General features: G+C 47.0%; 1 protein-coding gene across 1 annotated transcript in view; it reads right to left on the reverse strand.

Annotated features, from left to right (window-relative positions):
• The window catches only part of LOC308516717 (protein farnesyltransferase subunit beta), a 62,396-nt gene that overhangs the window by 15,107 nt on the left and 24,816 nt on the right, over window positions 1-22,473 (reverse strand). Inside the window, exons 3-9 of the mRNA XM_081087776.1 lie at window positions 21,887-21,959; window positions 19,625-19,716; window positions 11,868-12,014; window positions 11,690-11,773; window positions 7,559-7,645; window positions 3,802-3,931; window positions 328-460 (exon numbers count right to left, since the gene is read on the reverse strand). Coding sequence (XP_080943902.1) covers window positions 328-460; window positions 3,802-3,931; window positions 7,559-7,645; window positions 11,690-11,773; window positions 11,868-12,014; window positions 19,625-19,716; window positions 21,887-21,959 — 746 coding nt within the window. The remainder of the gene's footprint in view (window positions 1-327; window positions 461-3,801; window positions 3,932-7,558; window positions 7,646-11,689; window positions 11,774-11,867; window positions 12,015-19,624; window positions 19,717-21,886; window positions 21,960-22,473) is intronic.

Consider the following 22,473-nt stretch of genomic DNA (forward strand, 5'->3'; position numbering starts at 1 on the left):
TTTTCGGTTCTCATGTGACGGGTACAGAGCACTGCACTGGAAACTGTGGCTTCACACCCAGCTGAGGTGGCAGTCACCTTGGAACCCAGGACAGGCACCCACCTCCTCTAGGCACAGCCAGTGTGAAGCAGCCATGACCCCCTAACCACTGGAGCCAATTCCTACCCGAGTCTGCACGTGCATGCCTGAGACGAGGTCCCAGACTGGGTGGGAACTCAACATCCAGGAGAGACAGAGCTATTTCAGCCCCTCGGAAATGCACGCTGGCTCTGTGGCTTGGTGAGCCGCCCAGGCCACCACCTCGCCCTCGCCAGCAGCTCGGCTCACCTTGGGCGTGCAGGGCGCGGTGCAGGAGGGGGAGCAGCCCCGCCTGCCAGAAGGAGTAGCAGCCGTCCACCAGCTTGTTGCAGCGGCCCTGAAACCCACCTTCAAACCGCATCTGCCGGCTCGTCACCCATTGCTGAGAAAGAGACAAAAAGGGAGAGGCGGCTGTCAGCTAACGGAGACACCGAGTCCAGCAAGACCAGCCCCAGAGGCCGATCGGGGAGGGAGAGGCCGCTGTCAGCTAACGGAGACACCGAGTCCAGCAAGACCAGCCCCAGAGGCCGATCGGGGAGGGAGAGGCCGCTGTCAGCTCACGGAGACACAGAGTCCAGCAAGACCAGCCCCAGAGGCCGATCGGGGAGGGAGAGGCCGCTGTCAGCTCACGGAGACACAGAGTCCAGCAAGACCAGCCCCAGAGGCCGATCGGGGAGGGAGAGGCGGCCGTCAGCTAACGGAGACACCGAGTCCAGCAAGACCAGCCCCAGAGGCCGATTGGGGAGGGAGGGCACCCGTCAGCTAACGGAGACACCGAGTCCAGCAAGACCAGCCCCAGAGGCCGATCGGGGAGGGAGGGCGCCCGTCTCTTGGCTTCCTGGTGCCCACAGCTCTGGTGCTGTGGCTTCTTACCTCTTTCCCCTCAGACCTCAGACCTCAAGTGGAGCACTTCAGCCCACCCTTTCGAGGCAGCCAGCATGGGTCTCTGCTCGAGCCTAACACAATGAGCCGCCTTTTTCCAGGCTCAAATGGGTTCCGGTGCTGAGGGGATGAAAAGGCCACGCTGGCTGGAAAGGAGATCTGCACATGTCTCTTAAATGGGGCTTCGCTAGGACACTGAAGGCAAGACCACCAGGAACTCATTTCTAATCGCGTCCTCTGCTCAGGGAAGTTTATTAAAAGCAGAAAAATGGAATTTTGTGCTACATCCCATCCGATGATCTCAAACTGCTCCTGACTTTTACTTGGCTCCTGAGGAAATTCACCCCAGGTCTCTAAGCAAGTCCCTCGCAAGAATAAAGGCAGAAGCCATTAGTCCCAACGGCCGATTATGGCTCTGATGGCTGATGACGGCTGTGTCCAGTCTAGCCTCTCTCCAGGGAACCTGGTTGGCTGGCAGAAGAAAATCTTTTACTTTGGACCTGTGAAATGGCTCCTGATGCCACTCAGTGGTCACATGATATTACCATTCCTCGCTTATCTCCAAGCTTTCTAAACACGCCACTACTAAGATCAAGATAGTCACAGGTTGGGGCCCTAGGAACGAGCAGGACCAACTGGCTGAGCAGATAATGGCATTTCCATTTCCCTCCCCGCCCTGCAAGCCGGTTGCAGCCACCAGCCAGGGCTTCCACAGCTGCCATGGTAACTGAACGGTGCAGAGTAGGGTATTTCCCTGCACCTAGATTCCTACTAGGCTGAGTTCCTGAAAGCAGCCACACAGAACGCTTGCAGAAAGTGTGTGTGTGGCCCTAGCCGGTTTGGCTCACTGGATAGAGCGTCGGCCTGCGAACCGAAGGTTCCCAGGTTCGATTCCAGTCAAGGGCACATGCCTGGGTTGCGGGCTTGATCCCCAGTAGGGGGCATGCAGGAGGCAGCCTATCAATGATTCTCTCTCATCATTGATGTTTCTATCCCTCTCCCTTCCTCTCTAAAATCAATAAAAATATATTATAAAAAAAAAAAGAAAGTGCGTGTGGGAGGGAAGGGGGACGTGGGGGGGGGGGGGGGCGGGATTCCAGTCCTCCTTTAAGTTAATGTTAATGGTTGTAGAGTTTAGATGATATCCCTGTTTAAGGCAACACCCACTCAGGAAGCCACAATCCCAAGTTCTTAAAAAAAAGACCAAAAAAACAAATAAGTAAATTACACTGCAGATGGAGGCACTAGTATATCCCTGGTTGTCTTAAATAAACCAGTGCTTTAGGGATGATGCCATTTAATGAAGAAAAGAGATAACTGGCACTCTCATGGGAAGTCCAGTCTTCATCTTACTTACCCCACAGATTAAGTGTTTTTAAGCCAGACTAAAATTTTTTCCAGTGTCCAAGCCATGGGTTCATTCTATTAACTATATAAAACCCTTCAGATAGACAGCCTAGTTCTCCCAAAGTAAATGGGGCGGGGCGGGGGGGGGGGAGTAGTTTGGTAAGAAGGACACTAACATTTACTGAGCACCCACTAGGTGCCAGCCTGTTCATATATGTTCACTCCTTTAACCCTCAAGGAACTATTATCTCTCCCTTATAGAGAGGGGGAGGGGAGCTGAAGCTGAAACAGATTAGACAAGTTTCCCAAGGCCACACGGCCAGGAAGTGGTAGAGGACAGGGCCCAAATCTAGAATATCTGTAGCTGAGGCATTTGCTAATTCTATTCTTTACTTCTGCCTGGGAGATGGAGGGTCTATGTTTCATGCGCCATTAGTCATCAGATTTTAGTGGATTTCAGAGTCTAGTGCACAAAGTTGGCCATTTCAGTATGAACCTTCAAGCCTTTAACAGCCTTCGAAGAGTATGCTTTAGGAGGTTCCTACAGAGGAAGACAAAAAGCTGCCGGTCATCTCCCTACAGAGTATGACAGAGAGTCTCCAGAAAGCTCTCGATGGGTCTCACGACAACTCCCACGATAGGAGCCTGACATACGAACTTGGGGAGAAAAGATGACTGTCAATCACAGCGGTTTGTGTAAGGTCATGATCAGAGAGTAGACGCTTCCCCAAGACATCTCCTGGGTGGCGGTGGGTGTGTGTGTTTGTGCACAAGGTCTCCAATGATAATTGAACTATAATCTAGTGGCTCCTTGAAGCTGACGGTTTTCTGAGTTCATTCTGAATACTGGTCAGGAGTTTGGAGTCCAGACACAAATGTGTGGGCCGCCTGCTCAATGCCATTACCCAGCTCTGCCCAGCAAATTTAAATTTGGTGACTGAGTGTGCACATAGCATGGTAGGTAATAAAAGCTTGGCTTCGAGATGCCTCAAAGCTTCTCATAAATTCTTCTCGTGGGATACTCTAAGACTCATGATAACCCCTAATTTTAAGAGACTGAAGCTACATTTTTCTTGGAAGTCTGGGGAAGGTACTCTGGCTCATCCCAGATGTCTGAGGGACTCAAGAAAACGCTGGAGTTGGCCTAACGCACCAGGTAGAAAGTTCAGAGCAGGAAGACGGGTGGGTAGGCAGAAGGGAGATGAAACTGAGAGCAGCTGTCCACTCCTTCCACTTCCTCAGAGCAGCGTGAGCGCTCTAGCAACTCTATCTAAAGCTTTACAGCAAGCATGTCAAACTCAAAAGGCCAAATAAATGAGGAATGCGGCCCTTGGGCCGCGAGTTTGACATACTTGCTTTACAGCACTTCTGGTTCACGAGCTCAAGGCCGGAGCTATCCGCCCTCCCAGAGCCAGGCCTTCCCACAAGCCTGTCTGAGTGGTCACATCACTGGGGCCTGGGGCCTGGGAGGAAGATGGATCAATAGACACTTACCAATAAGTTCTTCAAGTTTAAGGAACGTTCCTTCTTGAGGATGACCAGTGCGGCCAGGCCACAGAAAGTGTAGCCTCCATGGGCTTCCATCCCTGGCACCCCACCAATGCCACCTTCCCAATTCTGACACCTGGGAGAAGATTGAGAAAGGAGATTAAGGGGTCAGTGTCAACCAATGAGAGGCCGAGCTGAATGGATGGGCACAAATGTAGGACCCTGGGAGGCAAAGAAGGTGTTCACTCACATTAAGGCATAAACCACAACCATGAAAAGAAAGATGTCACTAATTAACTTCTGGAAATGCCTCTCCTTACCACCACCAAAAAAAGGAAACTCAGAAATAGTCTACTTATGTAACAAACACAGCACCTCAAAGCATTGCTTTTTGGAAAAAAGTTATAACATTGAAAAATAATTGCTAATTCTGGTTATCTTTTAGTACAGCTCTATTGCTAATATTTTTCCTATTTTTCTGTATTTTCAAGAGTTTCTATAGTAAACATGTATGCCTTTATACTACCCAAAATAACTTATTTTTTTCTTTTTATTGTTTTTATTATTTTTTAAAAATCCTCACCCAAGGATATTTTTCCATTGATTTTTAAAGAGAGTGGAAGAGAGAGGAAAAGATAGAGAGAAATGTTGATCTGAGAGAAACACATCGATTGGCTGCCTCCTGCACGAGCCCGAACCAGGGCCTGGGCTAGGGAGGAGCTTGCAGCCAAGGTACATGCCCTTGACCAGAATCAAACCCAAGCCCCTTCGGTCCACAGGCCGATGCTCTAGCCACTGAGCCAAACCAGTTAGGGCCACAATAACTTATTTTTTAATTTATGGTTTCTTATGTATCCAAATTACTCATTTATTATTATTACTATTATTATAATTTGAGGTTAGACTATATATTAAGAGTATATTTTCTAGGCATTAAAACATGCATAATCTTTGGCCCAGAAATACAGGGTCATTTCTAGTAATTAATCCTATAAAATAAGAGTGTTTCCAAAGTTCAGATTATAAGAATGTTTACTATATTCCCATTCATAACCATAAAATATTAGCGTCAGCACAGGAGCTCAACAGTAAGGGACTAATTACTTAAACCCTGGTGCATCTGTACAACAGAATACCACACAGTCATTTCAAAGGTTATAGAAGTACTTGACATATGTAGAATCAGGAAAATATGACATACTTACTCAAAGATACCCTGATATTAAAATTACCAGAGAAGTATTTTGAAGCAGGTATTATAATTATATATTTATTTCAGTGAAGTGAAGAAAAATATACTTGTAATGAATAAAAAATTCCAACTGAGCAACAGAAAGTATAAAAATAACCAAACCCAGGCACTCTAACTCAAAAGCCTATACTCTCAATCCCTAAACTACTCCACTATTGAGTATTACATACCAAGCCCTCAGTAAATGTTGGCTATTATTATTATCAACTTTTTTACCAATGACACTGAGAGCCAGAAGATAATGGAACAAAAATTCTGAAGGAATACAATTTATAATTTTCAATTTAGAAATATCTAACCAAATAAACTACTAATCAAATGTGAGACTAGAATAGATATATGTAAAATCTTACAACATGTATCATCGCCTGGCTGGTGTGGCTCAGTGGTTGAGCATCAGCCTATGAATCAGGAAGTCACAGTTTGAATCCCGGTCAGGGCACATGCCTGGGTTGCGAGCTCATTCCCCAGTGAGGGATGTGCAGGAGGCAGCCAATCAATGATTCCCTCCCATCATTGATGTTTCTATCTCTCCCTCTCCCTTCCACTCTGAAATCAATAAAAATATTTATTTTAAAAAATGTATCACCATAACCAATGTCACCCCAATAAATTTAATTTAAAACTTTTACAAAATGTGTCACCAATTGCTCTTTTGGAAGATTCATTGGAGTATGTGCTTCGTTAACATGAGTTAGTAAACCAAGGGAAAGGAGGACAGGGCTTCAACAAGGAGAGGAGTCAAGTGAATTTCATGCTGAAACGAAGCTGGTGGATGCCCGCTGTGTGCAAGCTGAGAGCAATCTGTCCAGACAGAAGCAGGAGGGCAGAGGGCTCCAGGTGGGAAAACGAAAACACACACGTGCGCACACATGCACACGTACACACACACACACACACACACACGGGAATGGATACATTATCTTGACTGCACTGAGAGTAATTTGGGGGGATGAATTCATGATACATACATTTTTAAAAAGAAGTAATGATTCATTCTAAGAAAATAAAAGTTTTACAAAAAAAATAAATAGTATCATAGTACATCATCTGATTTAGCTATAAATTATATTTTCATAGTAATGAGTATTACTTTGATAAAAATAGAAATATTAAAAAAACATACAGTTTGGATATCTTTCTATAATATACATATGTATCTACTATACCTTGTGTTTTCTTTTTTTTTAAATATATTTTTATTGATTTCAGAGAGGAAGGGAGAAGGAGAGATAGAAACATCAATGATGAGAGAGAATCATTGGTCAGTTGCCTCCTGCACGCCCCTTGCATCTAGGCATGTGCCCTTGACCAGAATCAACCAAGACCCTTCAGTCCACAGGCACTGAGCCAAACTGGCTGGGGTTTGTTTTCTATTTTTTAATGATGAAATATTTGAAGCATCCAGGGAAGTATAGGAAATAATATATGGAACATATGTGTATCTAATACCTACCTTTAATTTACCCATGTACATTTCAGGGTTTTAAAAAAATATTTTAAAGAAATAAACAATTCGATACAGTTGAAGTCTTCCGTGGAGATGTGTAGACCTCCCTGACCTCATTTCCTTTACTCTCTCCCCAAATGTAACCACTATCCTGAATTTGCTGTTTAACTTTCCCATGCATGTGGGGTTTTTTTTAATAACTTTTTAAAAAGATTTTTAAATTTATTTTTTTTTAGAGAGGAAGGGGGAGGGATAGAGGAACATCGATGTGAGAGCGAAATTTTGATCAGCTGCCTCCTGCAAGCCCCCTACCCGGGAGCCCTCAACCCAGGCATGTGCCCTGACCGGGAATCAAACTGGCAACCTTTCAAATGCGTGGAACGACGCCCAACCAACTGAGCCACACCGGCCAGGGCTCCCATGCATGTTTTTACATTATTGCATGTGATTCTCCCCATAAACAATATAGAATTGTTTTGCATATTTTAAAATTTTAAGTAAATATCCTGATTGGCATGTTTTAACATCCTCCCCCCTTTTTTACTCAACAGTTTTTGAGATTCGTCCACACTGATACATGCAGCTCTCGTTCATTCATTTTGACGGCTATATTATATTCCAATGTGCCTGTACAAAAATTACTTCCCCATCTCGTACTTACGACCATTTAACCTGTTTCCAGCTTTTTGCTGTTATAAACAAGACCTATGTTTGTCTCTTTCGTGCATCTGAGTGAGAGTTCCTGCGGGAGTGGAACCACTAGGTCATCAGCGTGAGATATTACCAAATTGCTTTCCAACCGGATAAACCCATTTGAACTCCCACCATTACTGTCTAACCAAGGTTTTGATCTTTGCCAATCGAAACTGGAATACAACATCAAAGAAATCTGGGGGAAAAGGAAACTTTTAAAGTGATTTTAAAATGCACAATGCTACAACCCTAATGGATCTCTTGCAATTTTACTCTTCCTTCCAGTCTTTTTTCATTGCCTTTAGTTTTCAGAAGTCCTTTGACCACCTGCTGTCTAAGGGGCCAGGACAAATCCCAGCTTCTCTCACCTTGCTATCCATTCAGCAGTGCCTGCAAAGAGGTCTGGAGTGATGATGTTGGTCAGGGAGGCTACGGAGGCAGCACAGTACGCACTTCTGCAAGGACAGAAATAGAGGGGGAAGCGTTAAGCTTTGTGGAAGGGCCTAAATAAGGCTCCCTGAACTTCTTGGGCAGATTGTTCTCTTTGCCTGGTAAGCTGTAATCACCTCCTGTCCTCACCCTTGGCACAGGGTCAGTCCTCCTGGGTCTCCAGCTGAGAGGTTTGACATTCTGTTTGGATAGAGTTGCTCACAGCATGGCTCCCGTGAAAGAACATGACATTCTATTCTCCCGACCTCCACATGGTCAACTCGACATCAGAGGAAATAACAGCCATCTCAACTCATGTCAAAAGTGAATTTTGCTCCAACATTCCCTGGTGTCATTCAGGCATTCCTGATACGCTCACTCATTCAGATGTCAGTATTGTTTTAGAGCCAGGATTTCCGTCTGTCTGTGGCATGGACACGTTAAAGCTGAACTGTATTTTTTTTCCTGCAATGAACACATTGCAATGCAGGCCACCAGGCCTTGGTGGCTGCTTAGATTAGAGAGGAATGGATGGGCCCACTCAGATACATTCCTTGGGCCTCCAGAGAGAGAGAGAGAGAGAGAGAGAGAGAGAGAGAGAGAGAGAGAGAGAAAACTAAACACCTTTGATTTCAAGCACCAACCAGCACATGCACACACGTGCACACACACTTCTAAATCAAAAAGAAAGAGCACGCCTTTTAATTTTTTTGATGTTATCCTGCTTTATTTGAATAATAATTCTGCCAGCCTCAATTCTCCTTGGGACACATTTACTCCAGTTTCGCCTTCTATTATGGAACATGTCTACAAACTGTCTGTTCTTCCCTCCTACTGTCTTTTCAAATAGCCCGCATCTCCGCTCCATTTTATGTTGAAGACAAAAATTCTAATTCTGCTTACAACCCCTTTTCCCAAGGCCTCCTAAGAAAGGATAAACGGGAAGAATGAGAAAGGTCTAGTCTCCATATTATTCACAATAATACGTCAAACTGACGGAGGTGTTGCAAAGAGATCTCTGCAGAAGCTGCAAGCATTATTATCCTGCAAGCATTTTTATCAGCCCGCTCATGCCGGCCAAAGGCACGCAGAGGCTGAGCTACGCCAGCAGGCACCAGAAGCTTCTGGGTCCTGTGTGCCAAACGTTATCGTCTACCAAGGGCTAACTTCGAAGGTCTGATCTAATTTCCTTCAGGCCTCTCAGAGGGGTTCCGGAGCATTTGCTCTTGAATCCTAATGTAACTGCGGAGGCAGGGAGGCAGCCAGAATCACAGTCCGCCTCTCCCAAACGGAAGAACTGAGAAGGGATGCCAGGAGCCACTCGCTAGTCCTGGCTTTCACGTGGAGATGGGGAGGGAGCAGAATACATCTTTCTGGTGCCGTTTCTTCCTCTCTCCCTCCATCCAGCCATCACATCTCTCAAATGTGTCCACTGCTCTCCATCCACGCCGCTATCACCCAAACCCAAGACAGCCTCCTGTCCGGTCTTCCTCCCTCCAGCCCTGAAACCAGAAGACTTTTTGCTAAAATACTACAACCTATTCATTACACCTGGAGAACTAATAATGTAATCACTCCCTACTTACAATGTGTCAGTGGCTTCCCACTGCCCTTAAAATAAACTCCGGGCTTCGGAAGACTTCAGGGCCCCTCACCTGTCCCCGCCGGCCCTTCCAGCCCCCATTCTCCCACTGCCCCACAGAGCCCCTACGTTTCAGCAACGCGGAACGTCTTTCTGGAACACACTCGATGCTCTGTCTCCTAGGTAGGGGATAAAATGCCAAAGCGATCTTGCCAGGGTTTGTTTGCTTTTGCCTAATAATCGCAGGGAGTTCTAGAAAGTTAAATTTCAAGACTGCATATTTGATTGGAATGTCTTCAAAACAGGAATGAAAATGAAGTAGCTTTGAAGGGAAAAAATATCTTTTAACTTTTCCTTAAGAAGTATCAACACAATGCTGTACTGCTTTTCTTCAATAGTTATATTGGCTTTGTTGGCCTACACAGTGTTAGAAACAAGGTAAGAGGCCCCAAATGGAGTCCCTTATGCTAAACCAATACTTAGTTTCAGCTCTCCCCAAAATGGCATCTTAAACCACCAATCAGGAGCCGCCTGATCAGTACTAGTTAGGTCATCTGCCTGATCCAATCCTGCCGGCTCTAAAGGAAAGTTAACCTTGCAATAACCAACCTGCTTTCTGCCTGGCGGACCTCCCGTGGCCCTGACCCCCTTCTACCTATAAAAGCTGTCACCTTGTGCAGCTCCTTGGAGCTCCTTTCTGTTTGCTAGATTGGGTGCTGCCTAATTCAAACAGATTTTTGCTCAAATACACTCTTAAAGTTGTTTAATGTGCCTCAGTGTCTCTTTAACAACGATACTGACATCTTGTGGTACAGGAAAGCTACTTGGCCTTCTCCCCAGATCCTGGCACAGAGGTCCTTCAGCCCTTGGCATAGTCTGAGTTACAGGTGTGAAGGACAGTCTTCTGTGACTTATAACAAGCCGCATTCAGCCATACCTGAGGGGACTCCCGGAGGAAGGGGCTGGTTGCTGGAGGAAGGAACTAGGCGATGAGAAGGTTGGAACTTTCCGAGGAAAGGGGCTGGAGACTGGATTAAGCACCAATAGCCAATGATTTCATCAACCATGCCTACCTAATGGAACCCCCATAAAAACCCTAAGTGAAGGGGTTTGGGGAGCTTCTGGGTGATCAAACACATCATGTGCCTGCCGGGGGTGGCACACCCCAACTTCATGGGGACAGAAGCTCCCTGCTCTGAACCTTCCAGACATCGCCCTAGATACCTCTTCATCTGGCTGTTCATGTGTACCCTTTACAGTTTCCTTTAGAATGAGCCAGCAATAGTCAAGTGTTTCCCTGAGTTCTGTGAGCTATTCTAGCAAATTATGGAATCTAAGGAGGGCATCATGGGAACCCCCCAATTTATAGCCAAGACGGGCAAGAGTATGGGTAACCTGGGGACAAAATACTTGGATCGGCGGCTAAGTGGCGGCTGAGCCTTGTGCGGCGAGCCCCTCACCTGTGGCGTCTGTCCTAACTAGGTCGTCTGTGTCAGACTGTTTCATATGAGGGAAAACACACACCCAGGGTCGGAAGTGACATGAGTAGAAACAGCTTTCCATGTAGGTACATAAGCTGCTCTTTTGGTTGGAACAGACAGGTGACGGAGAGAAGAAAACCCTTCACTAAAGGCCTCCACAGCCGGCTGCCTGCTTTATCTGAACGTAGTTTATGCTCCACCACGGGCACGCTGTTTCCTTCCCAGCTACTGTCAAGCCCGTGGTTAAAGCCAGAGTATTAATCAACTCGTGTAGAAGCAAACATATTTACAAATAGGCAATAAGATGGCTTTGGAATAGAAACCTCATAAAAACGCATTTCTCAGGCTAAGTCCTAAGACTTGGGTATAAAATCTCAATGTCCCGCTGCCGCTGAGAAATGATGTGTTCAGTGAATTCTCTATATGCTTATGAGCAATCACCTGCCAGGTGAGGAAGCTGCTTGCTACGTACATCAGACAACTCTTGAGTTAAATAATCATTTTTGCACCAATTGGTTCCAATCAGTTAATGCAGGTCTATTTCACTTCACTCCACTGGCCCGTAAGGGTTTCTGCACCTCCCGGAGCAGTTCTCGCTCAGGTGTTACACACTGTCAGGATTTCATCAAATCCATGCAAAAATATTTACTAAGTCCTTTCTGGGCATTTTCCTCCCTTCTATCCCAGAGAGATGAAAGACTGTATGACACTATATGGTTATTATATATAATGGTATATCATACCAAATCGATGTATTTTTAACTTTTAAAATAAGAGCAGTTGATTTTGTTTCTGTCTTGCTTCTAGTTTGATATTTACATAAAAGAAGTTGACTGAGGACAACGGTATCTTCTGTGATTGTGATACTGTGTCACCCGCACGTCATTCTGCGTGTCAGTCTGTGACAAAGCAGCAGCTTCGCCATGTTGGTCCCTGGGTTTGGCATCTCTCGTGGCAGGTGAGCTGTGGAACCTACGGATGCAGCAGCCTGAGAAAGCCCCACTCACCTCACATCCACCTCACCTCCAACGTGCATGAGAAAAGAGCCGTCAGGTTGCTTCAGAGAATACAAGTACTGCAGAAGCTTCTCTCTGAGGAAGGAATGGGAGAGGGGCAGGAGAGGGCAATGGTCAGTGCAGTGTCCACCGCAGGGAGCCCTCCCATCACTGCTGGCTTTGGCTGTACCTGTTAATGACGTCATAGGCCTCCTCGGTGCCAATGATGCATAGCGCGTTGACTGCTGCATATGTGGGTGCAAGGTGTGGGTACTGGCCAGGGCCCCCTCCAAAGCCACCATCTGGGCTTTGACACAGCTCCAGGAAGTGACACACACTAGGTACACAGCCAAAGGGGAAAGCAAAGTCAGACAGCATTCATTTCAAAACACCATATTCTACCAGATCCATGCCTTTCCAAAAGGGGAAAAATAAACCAAAAACTCTCCTCCCACATATTGAATTTATATTTAAAATAGTTAAACCCTCCAGCCAGTGTGGCTCAGTTGGTTGAGCATCGTCCTGTGCACCAAAAGGCTATGGGTTCAATTCCCAGTCAGGGCACATACCTGGGTTGCAGGTTTGGTCCCTGGTCAGGGCATGTACAGAAGGCAGCCAATTGATGTTTCTCTCTCACATTGATGTTCCTCTCCCCCAGCCCCCCAGTCCCCGCCCCAAACATGTCCTCTGGTGAGGATTACAAAATAGAATAGAATAAGATAAAATATAAAATAGATAAAATAAAACAAAACATAGTTAAACCTTACAAAAGGCCTAACTCTTACCCTGCCATCGTCAGTATTGCGTGCCCTCCCATCAGCGTTTTACATTGAAGCACTGGCCTATTCATGAAGGAAGAACATAGGCTGGGCAGAAAGGAACAGCCTCTCACGGAGCGGGGGGACTGCCACGCTTCCTGACCACATCCTTCCCACCTTTTCATGCTGGTGCTCTCCTGCTCCTGTCCACACTAAGCACCCAGGTCAGGACCCCCCACGAGGCCCCCCAAGAATATTCAAAGAGATGCCTGCTCATTCCCACTGCCACGTAAGCCCCAGTGGGCTGCTGACTGTTATTCCTGTAACTGACAAGGAACCAGCTTTTGTGGAGTCTGCGCCATGCTTAGGAGAACCGTGCACCCCCCGTGGTGGAAACTTGTGTGTTCCGCTGACTCGGGCCGCAGAACGCACCCCAGTCTGTGGGGTCAGCAGAGTTTTCACACTAATCCCACAGGCTCCGGTTCCCTCACCAACAGAAGCTGTCTAGTGAGGGCTGGCCGTCAAGCTCCTGCCTCCAAACCTGGCGTCGGTTTGCCCAGAAGTTTCATTCTTGTTTCAGGTGAAACCCAGAAAGCCCCTATCTGACCAAGGTCCTCTGAGGTTCACCAGAAGCGGGTGCCCCAGGAAAGTCCTGGTTATCAAGACCTTTCCCCATGACTCAGCTGGGGTCACAGGCTTCCTCCGAGGACGGGCCTCTGTTTAAGGCAATGGTTCTCAACCTTCCTAATGCTGCGACCCTTTAATACAGTTCCTCATGCTGTGGTGACCCCCAACCATAAAATTATTGTCGTTGCTACTTCATAGCTGTAATTTTGCTACGGTTATGAATCGTAATGTAAATATCTAATATGCAGGATGTATTTTCATTGTTACAAATTGAACATAATTAAAGCATAGTGATTAATCACAAAAACAATATGTAGCCCTAACTGGTTTGGCTCAGTGGATAGAGCGTCAGCCTGCGGACTGAAGGGTCCCAGGTTCGATTCCAGTCAAGGGCACATGCCTGGGTTGCAGGCTTGATCCCCAGTAGGGGACATGCAGGAGGCAGCCAATCAATGATTCTCTCTCATCATTGATGTTTCTATCTCTCTTTCCCTTTCCCTTTCTCTCTGAAATCAATAAAGATATGAAAAAAAAACCCAATATGTAATTATATATGTGTTTTCTGATGGTCTTAGGCGACCTCTGTGAAAGGGTCGTTTGACCCCCAAAGGGGTCACGACCCACAGGTTGAGAGCCGCTGGTTTAAGGGAACAAACTGCAGATCTGTGTCCTCCCAGTGCTCAGGCAGCCTTCTCCGGGTTTTCATATCATCCTTCCTTATCTACGGCTGCCAGAGAGACCGCATGGAGTCCAGTTCCTCTCCACCGAGACTCAGTTTATTGTTGCTTTTCCTCAACATATTTGATTTCAGATCTCCCGTTATCTGGGCCGGGACAGCAACAGAAAATTCGGCTGACTCGCTAGTAGAGTCCTCAAATCGTCACAGGTCAAAAACAATACACAATAAATTCCATTTGCCCCTAAAATTTTACTGTAAGAAACAAAAGGATCGAAACTGAAGTTGATAATCAGAGAAGGAAGACAGCTTTGAAGCCTGTTGTTGATAGCAATTACTTTTCATAGAGAAAATGAGTTTGTTCCTAACATATTTTCCAAACCATTCTTAATTTCTGCCGCATTTCCCAGAAGCAAATAGCTAATAAACACATGTCCCAACGAAGGCTGGCTGCGCTCGCATATAAAAAGTATTCTATGTCACAAAAGGTTTTAGTTGCTATAAAAACTTAGCATGTTCAAGAGGACAAAAAGAGTCACCTAGTTACCCATTCCCTTCCCCAGCTCCCAAGAGAGAATCATGCCAGTGCAACCCTCCTGACCCTGCAGCCTGAAGTCTGGAATGAGCCAGGATCGGAATGTACCAGACACCTCTAAGCCATCCCTCCACGCCAACCTCCATCAGCTGACGGGCTGCGTCTGACTGTCCCTGGGGCTGTGCTGGGGCACAGGGGTTGAGCTTTGCTTGACTCTCAGCCACTTCCGCATTACAGAACATTCTGATCCAGAAGCCTGCCTGCCCCTCAAGGAACTGGCAACCTGGCCATGAAGCTGCCAGCTGTCATCAGCAGAATCCTTAGCAATTCTAAAAACCAAAATGTGAATGATACTTTATCAAAAGGGGGAGAAAAACTTATCCTAGGAACCAGAAATTCACCAACTAACACTCTGTGGAAAACAGTTATTCACAAATCATTCATTTAGTCATACAACTAAAAGATCTAGTGGATCAATTTGATTTCAAATCAGCAAGCCATTTCACTCCAGATCCCGTGACAATTACCAACAAAGTGGGAAACTGTCTTCTAGATCGGGGATTTTCAAACTCAAAATGTGTGTATCAGAATCACTGGAGAGCTAGTAAAGAATACACAGCCCTAGCCTGTTTGCTCAGTGGTTAGAGCGTCGGCCCTAGGACTGAAGGGTTCCAGGTTCAATCCCTGAGTGCGGGAGGCACCCAATTGACATGTCTCTCTCATATCCATGTTTCTCTCTGTCGCTACACCTCCCTTCCACTCTCTCTAAAAATCAATGGAAAAAATATCTTCGGGTGAGGATTAACAAAAAAATAAAACACACACAAAAAAATCAGAAGCCAATAAGAACAAAACAAATGGCCGAAACCAGTTTGGCTCAGTGGATAGAGCGTCAGCCTGCGGACTGAAAGGTCCCAGATTCGATTCTGGTCAAGGGCATGTACCTGGGTTGCGGGCACATCCCCAGTAGGAGGTGTGCAGGAGGCGACTGATTGATGTTTCTCTCTCATCGATGTTTCTAACTCTCTATCTCTCTCCCTTCCTCTCTGTAAAAAATCAATAAAATATATTTTTAAAAAAAAAAGAATAAAACAAATTAAATAAGTGCAAGTAGTAATATATCTATTTAGGGGACGGCAGGAGTGGGGGATGAGCAAAGTGTGTAAATATAAGACAGGGAAGGACTAGGAATATAGCAGAAAAAGGACCAGATGATAGAGTCCATGAGTTGTGAACAATAACAAAAATGCCAGTTAAAAACATTATTGGTCAGAACTGTATCTGACTCAAGCCTCCATTTTCCAACTCAAAGGGAGTTCAGATTAGAGTTGTAAAAGTGGCTAAATATAGAAATGATTAAAAGGCTTAATACTACAGGCAACCACAGTAGAAAGCTACCCCGCCACATACCTCAGAAACACCAAGGGTAATTATACAAACTTTCTGGTCAATAAACAAAAATGGAAGCTCATTTGCAGCAAGATTTTAGGTTCGATGTAAGAAAAACTGCAGCACCGGAGTAAGTGACCACAGACGGATGGCAGGTCTAGAATAAGTTACAAAGATTATAGCTTTGGAAATAGGAACAGTCACCCTTGAGCAGAACAGCCCAGGAGCAGATGCAAATACAAGAGTGGACAACAAGCTCCTTCTAGTGCCAAGTCTTTCAAATGTCAAGCTGTCAAACAGCTTCAGCCCCACGCGGCGAGGGAGAGGAGAACTCCTGCCCTGGGGAGAGGCAGCAATGAACAGGTGAGGGGCAGCAGCTCCCTAGATGACCCGGGAGCCGGGCCGGGGGAACCGGCAGAGGGGGCAGGTCCTCTGACTCCACACCGGGAGGCAGCAGTCCTCTGGGCCTGCAGTTTGGTGTGTGGTCAGGCCTGAAGGTGGTTATTTGACAGCAGGGTTTCCCCACCTTGGCGTGACGACATATTGGGCGGGATAATTCCTGGTTGTGGGGACTGTCCTGGGGAGGACGGTTAGCAGCATCCCTGGCCTCCACCCACTAGATGCCTGGTGCTGCTGGCCAAAAACAAATGCCCAGAAGGCAAATGAGGTGTCCTTACGAAAAGGTAAAGAAACAAATCAGATTTAAACTTAAGAATTAAAAGGAAAAGATATTTAAGGAGTTATTTACTGACACGTGAAGATATAAATTTAATCTTTGGAAAGATGTTATAAGCAAGAAGTCCTAACACGATTGTTAAGTTAAAGACGATTTTTAGATCTTACAGAAGCTAAAAGCCTAACTCAACAGTGCAGAGGTCCCCTGCGGTCTTCATTTTGTCCGTGCCCTTCGTGAACGCGGCTTTCAATAACAAAGCGTGGGGTTCTCCGTAAAGGTCGTTTCTTTCAGTGCTAAAGTCACGAACAAAGGAAATGTCCTTAGTCTGGTTCCAAAATATTAATTTACTTTAGGTAAACACGTCTACATGTGCGGGTACAATCTCTGAAGAGAGGCAAGCTAAATTCCTACCTATGAAAATATTGCTCCTGCGGGGTCTGACACCCGCAGCAAAAAAAACGGCCTTGCTGGCTTCGATCAGCAGTCACAGCAGCTGACAGAAGTGATTTTGTCCACTAGAGGGAACTCAGCATGGCATTTTGTTCCCTAAACAAATAGAGTCACAATAGTGAACCAAATAGGAAAGGAGAGAGAGAGAGAGAGAGAGAGAGAGAGAGAGAGAGAGAGAGAGAGAGAGAGAGAGAGGCTAGATGAGGGAGTGGGGAGAAAAGAGGGCAGGAAATAATAAGATTCCAGAGCAAAACTCAGCCTCTAGGTGACCTTAATATTTGTATGAAGAAGAAAAAAAAACCTGTCCCCATTTTCAAAGCATTTCTTTTCCCTGTGCAAAATAAATAAAAAGGCAATATCCTATATCAGGTAGTCTAAAAAAACCAAATCCCCGTATTTTTACAGAAGTCATTAAGATTTCTCTGTATCTTACTAAAAACTGCTTTCCTTATAGGTCAGAGCTACTGGGACTCTGTTCATATTATCAGCACCCGAGGATACATTTTTATTGATTTTTAGAGAGAGAGAGGGGCATCGATGTGAGAGAGAAACATCCATCAGTTGGTGCCCAGATGCTCCCCGACCTGGCATGGAACCCGCAACCTAGGTATGTGCTTTGACAGGGATTTGATCCCACAACCTTTTGGTGTAACGGATGATGCTCCAACCCACAGAGCCACCTGGCCAAGGCTCTAAGTAAATCTTTAAAGATGTGTTAAGTCAGGGCTCCACAGAACCACAGGTACGCTTTTAAGGCAGCCATGGAGCAGAAACTCTCAGCCATTTAATATCAAGTTGTTCTTGAAATCAGCTTTCAGGTTTAAAACATTAATCATAAAACAATGAAGATTCAATGTAGAAACTTCAGAAAATGAAAATATGTTTAGAAAAAAAGAAATCACCTTTAACCCCAACATCCAGAAGTGACAACTACCATGTGTATCCATCCTTCTGTTTTTTCCATGCATAGATCCATCTATATTTTTACTCTATAAAAGTAAAATCTTTTAAGCTACCTTTGCACTTAAATCATGAACATCTCTATATAAATATACACATTTTTATATACAAATATGCACACATATATAATTTTATTGTGGTCTACTTGACATATAACGTTAGTTTCAGATGTACAACATAACACTTTAATATTTGTGTACATTGCGAAATGATCACCACAATCAACCTGGCTAGCATCTGTTAACTTTTCATTTTTAAAGGGCTGTACAGTATTTCATTGTATAAACTGCACCATAATTTCTTAAGTTTTAATTACATGACCCTACTGTGACTATTTCGGTTGTCTCCAATGGGTCACTGTCAAAAGCCCTTTAAAGGGGTCCTCTCTTCCTATCAGACGCCACAAAGCTGTTCTGGCACTTACTTCCTCAGGAAAGCCTCACCTAAACCAACCTACAAAAACCTACAAAAACTCAAAACTGACGCCGACCCAAGAACCCCTTATCATGACCTTCCACTTCAGAGGGGCCTGTTCTCCGCTGGGGGCACCTGCACTTCGCTCAGCAGTGGCCCCCTTACCTTCCCCTTCTCTCCTGCTGGACTTCTCCATTCCCCTACCGAAATCCTGATTGTGTACGTGTGGGGGAGAAACGTCCCAAACAAGCCACAACCCCCAACTGGTATTTCAAAACACACGGGCCTTTACTCTGACCATTAAACCCCTGTTTCTGCAGGAAACTGCATCCAACCCTACTTGGAGCTCGAAAGCAGCTAGGCTGGTAGCCGCATCGTGACGAGGGAGACAATGCATATTTCTCCTCTCGCTCAGAAAGCATCGTATGTATCACAAGGGTTAATGGCCTAATTCTTTATTATCTTCCCTATCCACATTCATCACAAGACACCCTGCCCAGGAAGGCAAGAATGAGAGGTTATTGTTAAGACGGAATGAATGAGACAATGTGCGGTTCTGTTCTTCTGACCTGACACTGTGACTCATGCAGGGCACTGCAGCCAGGGAGGGGCACAGCTAGCCTCCACCCATCCTGGTACAGACACCCCTGTGTGCTGTGGGGGGCCTCCCCTCCCAGATTCCTCTCCCTCAGGAGCCCCAAGGGGCAAGGAGGATCTCAAGTAGCTGCCAAGGGGACATGCCCTCTCTCAGTGAGAACTGGGACGTTAGATCCGATTCCCGGCTGCCTGTCCCCCCCCTCCCCCAGGTATCCCCAAGACTGGGGTGATGATCAGTTTCTTCTTCTTTAAAATTGTGATGAGCTGCTAAGGATGAGGTACCACCCTGAGGACACCATCTACACCAGCAGTTTGGGAAGAATTTTAGTTGCTTAGATCTCAAGTCTTAAGAAAACTGTGAGTCATGGCATCTGCACACCAAGATGGCAACACATCCAGTCCCATCAAGAGCGACACCGTCCCCAGGCACTGGGGGTGCTCTGTGGAGGTGTTCATGGAAGGCAGGGCGTCTGTTCCTTGGGTTGGCACATGCCTCCTCCCCCCCACCCCCCCACCCCGCCACACACACAGAAGCATACTGTACTTTCTGGCAGAATCGTGTCTCCCAGAGTTGATGATGAAGCCTTTCCTCAAAGACCAGAACAAGAGCCAAAGGAAAAACCCACAGAAGAAATCAGAATCCTTCTCTTGGGAGTTCAAAGCCCTTTTCTACCCACGAGCTTATGCTAGGCTTCTAACGTGGAGGAGTTTCAGGAAGTTACTGGAGGTCAAGAAAAGCATGGGCTTCTTGGAAGCGGTCTGTGTTCTTCATGTAACATCAATAAAACAGTCACAAAACAGAAAGCACCCTAAACTCACAACACAGCTCCAGAGAACACCCTCAAGTCCCCGCCGCCAGACTCACTCTGCCGCCACCATCTGGGGGATGGGTTCGTCCAGCAGCTCCAAGCTGTGCAGGATCCAGTAGCAGAGCCACGGGCGGCTGGCGTCCAGACACTGGCACAGGGACGGGGAGAAAACACACCCCTTATTCAGAGTCGTCCCAAGAGACGGCTGACAAGGGGATGTCTGTCTCTCTGCTGGCAGCCTGGCAGGGGCAGGAGGGCCCCCTCCGAACAATCAGTGAATGAAGGACCCTTTGCCTTGGGGCCTTAGCCAGCAGCTGAGAGACCCACGTGTGAGAAAGGACAGTGGGACAAAGAACTTTGCCTTAACCCGACCTGAGGAAGGCTGAGCGGAGCACCTCTGGCGCGCCAGGAAGTGCCGCTGTGTTCTCAGGGTGGCCCCGAGGAGAGGCGGACTCCCAGAGAGGGTTTCCTGGATTAACTCATTCACTGATTAAGCCAATATTTACTAACTACCTACTTGGTGCCACGCACTGTATTAGGTGCTGGGGGCTCAATCTGAATACAGTTCTGCTCCTCTTGTTGAGATGCGTGGAGTACAGAATGCGTGTGGTTATCTGTAGAGGGCGAGGGCACTACACACAGAAGAACCAGTGACCTGGCTTTTCTGGAACGAGGTGGAGCCACCGTGCGTACATGTGCCTGGAGAGATGCTGGAAAGGGCAGACAGCCCTGAGGGAGCACAGGGAGAGACGGGCTCTACTCCGCCTGGGGGCGCTGGGCAAGGCTTCCCAAGGGGCCAGGGAACAAAACTCGCCCCTAATTCAAGCTGTAAGCATGCACTGAGCTCCCAAGGCCAGGCAGGCAGGTAGTGTTCCTGCTGCCGTGGTACAGATTTAAAGTATGTCAATGAGGCCCAGAGAGGCGAACCTTGCCGAGATTACAAAGACAGTGAATGGCAGAGATGAGACAAGAAGCAGGCGTCTGGACCCCCAAGCCAGGGCTCCTCCCATGTACCCAGGCTGCCCTCTTGGTAAACGTGCCAGGACTAGCTTGCCACCTGGTGTGGTGCCCGAAGAAGCTGCTATGGATTTGGCCGGCCTGGGTGTGTGAGTCCCAGCTCCTCCGCTTACTAGCGATTTGCCTTTGAATAAATCACTTCATCTTGCTATGCCTGATTCCTTACCTGTGAAAAATAAAGACTCACCTCCCGCAAGGAGTAGTTGTGAGGAGTAGTGAGATAATGCGTGGTAAGCTTTCAGCACCCTGTTCACTGAGCTGTTAGCTGATTCGGTGTGAACTCTATCAGAGCTGGCTGGACCCTAACCATGGAGCATTCGCGTCAAGGATTAAAAAATGCGAACCCAAGGCCAGATCCAGCCTGTGGGTGTGTTCTGCTTGCTCCCTGTAGTGTTTGTTTGCTTGTTTGTCTGTTTAATTGGAATCGGTTGCAACATTTAAGCATTTGGAAATTCACACAAAAATCTGAATTTCTGGCTTCATTCGGAGGGAAGAGAGAGAGAGAGCTCTGGCAACCTGGGTCTGCAGGGATGGGCAGGAACAGAGTAAGAGTGTGGGGCTTGTGGTTTGCTTCAGTCTCCCCAGCCCACTTCTCCTGGTCATGCTATCTGCTTGCGTCTATGGGCATTTGAGTTGGTCAATCCCTGCAGTACATAATCAAATGTACAACTCCAAAATAAAAAACAAATTAAGAGCAGGCTGCTCTGTGTACCATGGGACGGGAAGCCTGGAGCCCTCCTGTTCACATTCACCCTCTGCTGGCCCCTCCAACCCCCTTCCGCTCCTCCACTGCCAGTGCCCCTCCCCGCGGCCCTCGGTGGGACCCCGGGAGCTGAGGGAGATGACTTTTACAGCGGCATGTTCACAGCACTGAACGGCAGTAGCGCTGTCTGGATTTACATACTGACCCTTTGGCCAGCTTAGGAATTAGATCAGCTTATAGGGCAGAGGGTTAGGGATGAACAGGTAACAACTGCCTTGTAGCTAGCTGTCAAGGGGTGTCTACGAGAAAGCACGTGACCCCTTCCGCCGTGATCGCAGAGGAAGAAAGCAGCCCCATCTGGGTGCTGCCCGAGCTGAGGGAGGACGGGCCAGGAAGAGCCAGCTCTGCCCTTTCAGAAGTGGGAGCCCCAGCTCTGCGGGGCCTGGGCTCCCGGGCCCCTGCTTCCCGCCAGAGCCAGGTGTACGACGCACGGCCCCGCCACAGGTCATGCTCACAAGTCTCACATGTTCAGGTAGAACAAAGGAAGCACTATCTGGCTGGTGATCTGATGGGAAATGCTCCTGATCAATGCATTTACCTCATAGGCATCTGTCAGCTGTCGAAGGCCTCTTTTCAGGTAATGGAAGTGCTTCTCCCTCTGCAGCACAAGCCTGGAAAGACAAAGAGCTCGTAAACCTATTCTGGCATCTTAGGCTTCCACCCCGCTACAGAACACACATGCACACATGTGCACACACATGTGCACACACATGTGCACACACACTCTCTCAGCTTCAGGACATGCCCACCCCGGTCAATGAATGGACAACCAGCAACTTCTTTAGCTCCGAGGGCAGGTACATCAGAGTAAAGAGCCCAGCATCTGGCTGTCCCTAACGTGCCTGAAACCATGCTGACAAATGCTTTGGGTGCGATTCGCGTCTCCCTGGCAGGTGGCCTCAGCTAAGTGAAAAGCAGCAATGAGCACACACAGCGAGGCAGTGACAAACCGCCCAGAAAGTTGCTCCAGGGTCTAACTGTGCTCCCCGTCCTGGAAGCAATTTAACTCTGAGCCTCGCCACTTCTCTGACTCCTTAGCCTCCGTCATTCCAGTCATTTCTTCCGGGGCCACCACTCCGAGGTTTGCAGTTTGCCCTCTGCCTGCCCGTCAGTTATCTGTCTATT

The sequence above is a fragment of the Myotis nattereri genome (genome assembly GCF_964212035.1).
Source record: "Myotis nattereri genome assembly, chromosome: 1".
In the NCBI taxonomy this organism is placed as follows: Eukaryota; Metazoa; Chordata; class Mammalia; order Chiroptera; family Vespertilionidae; genus Myotis; species Myotis nattereri.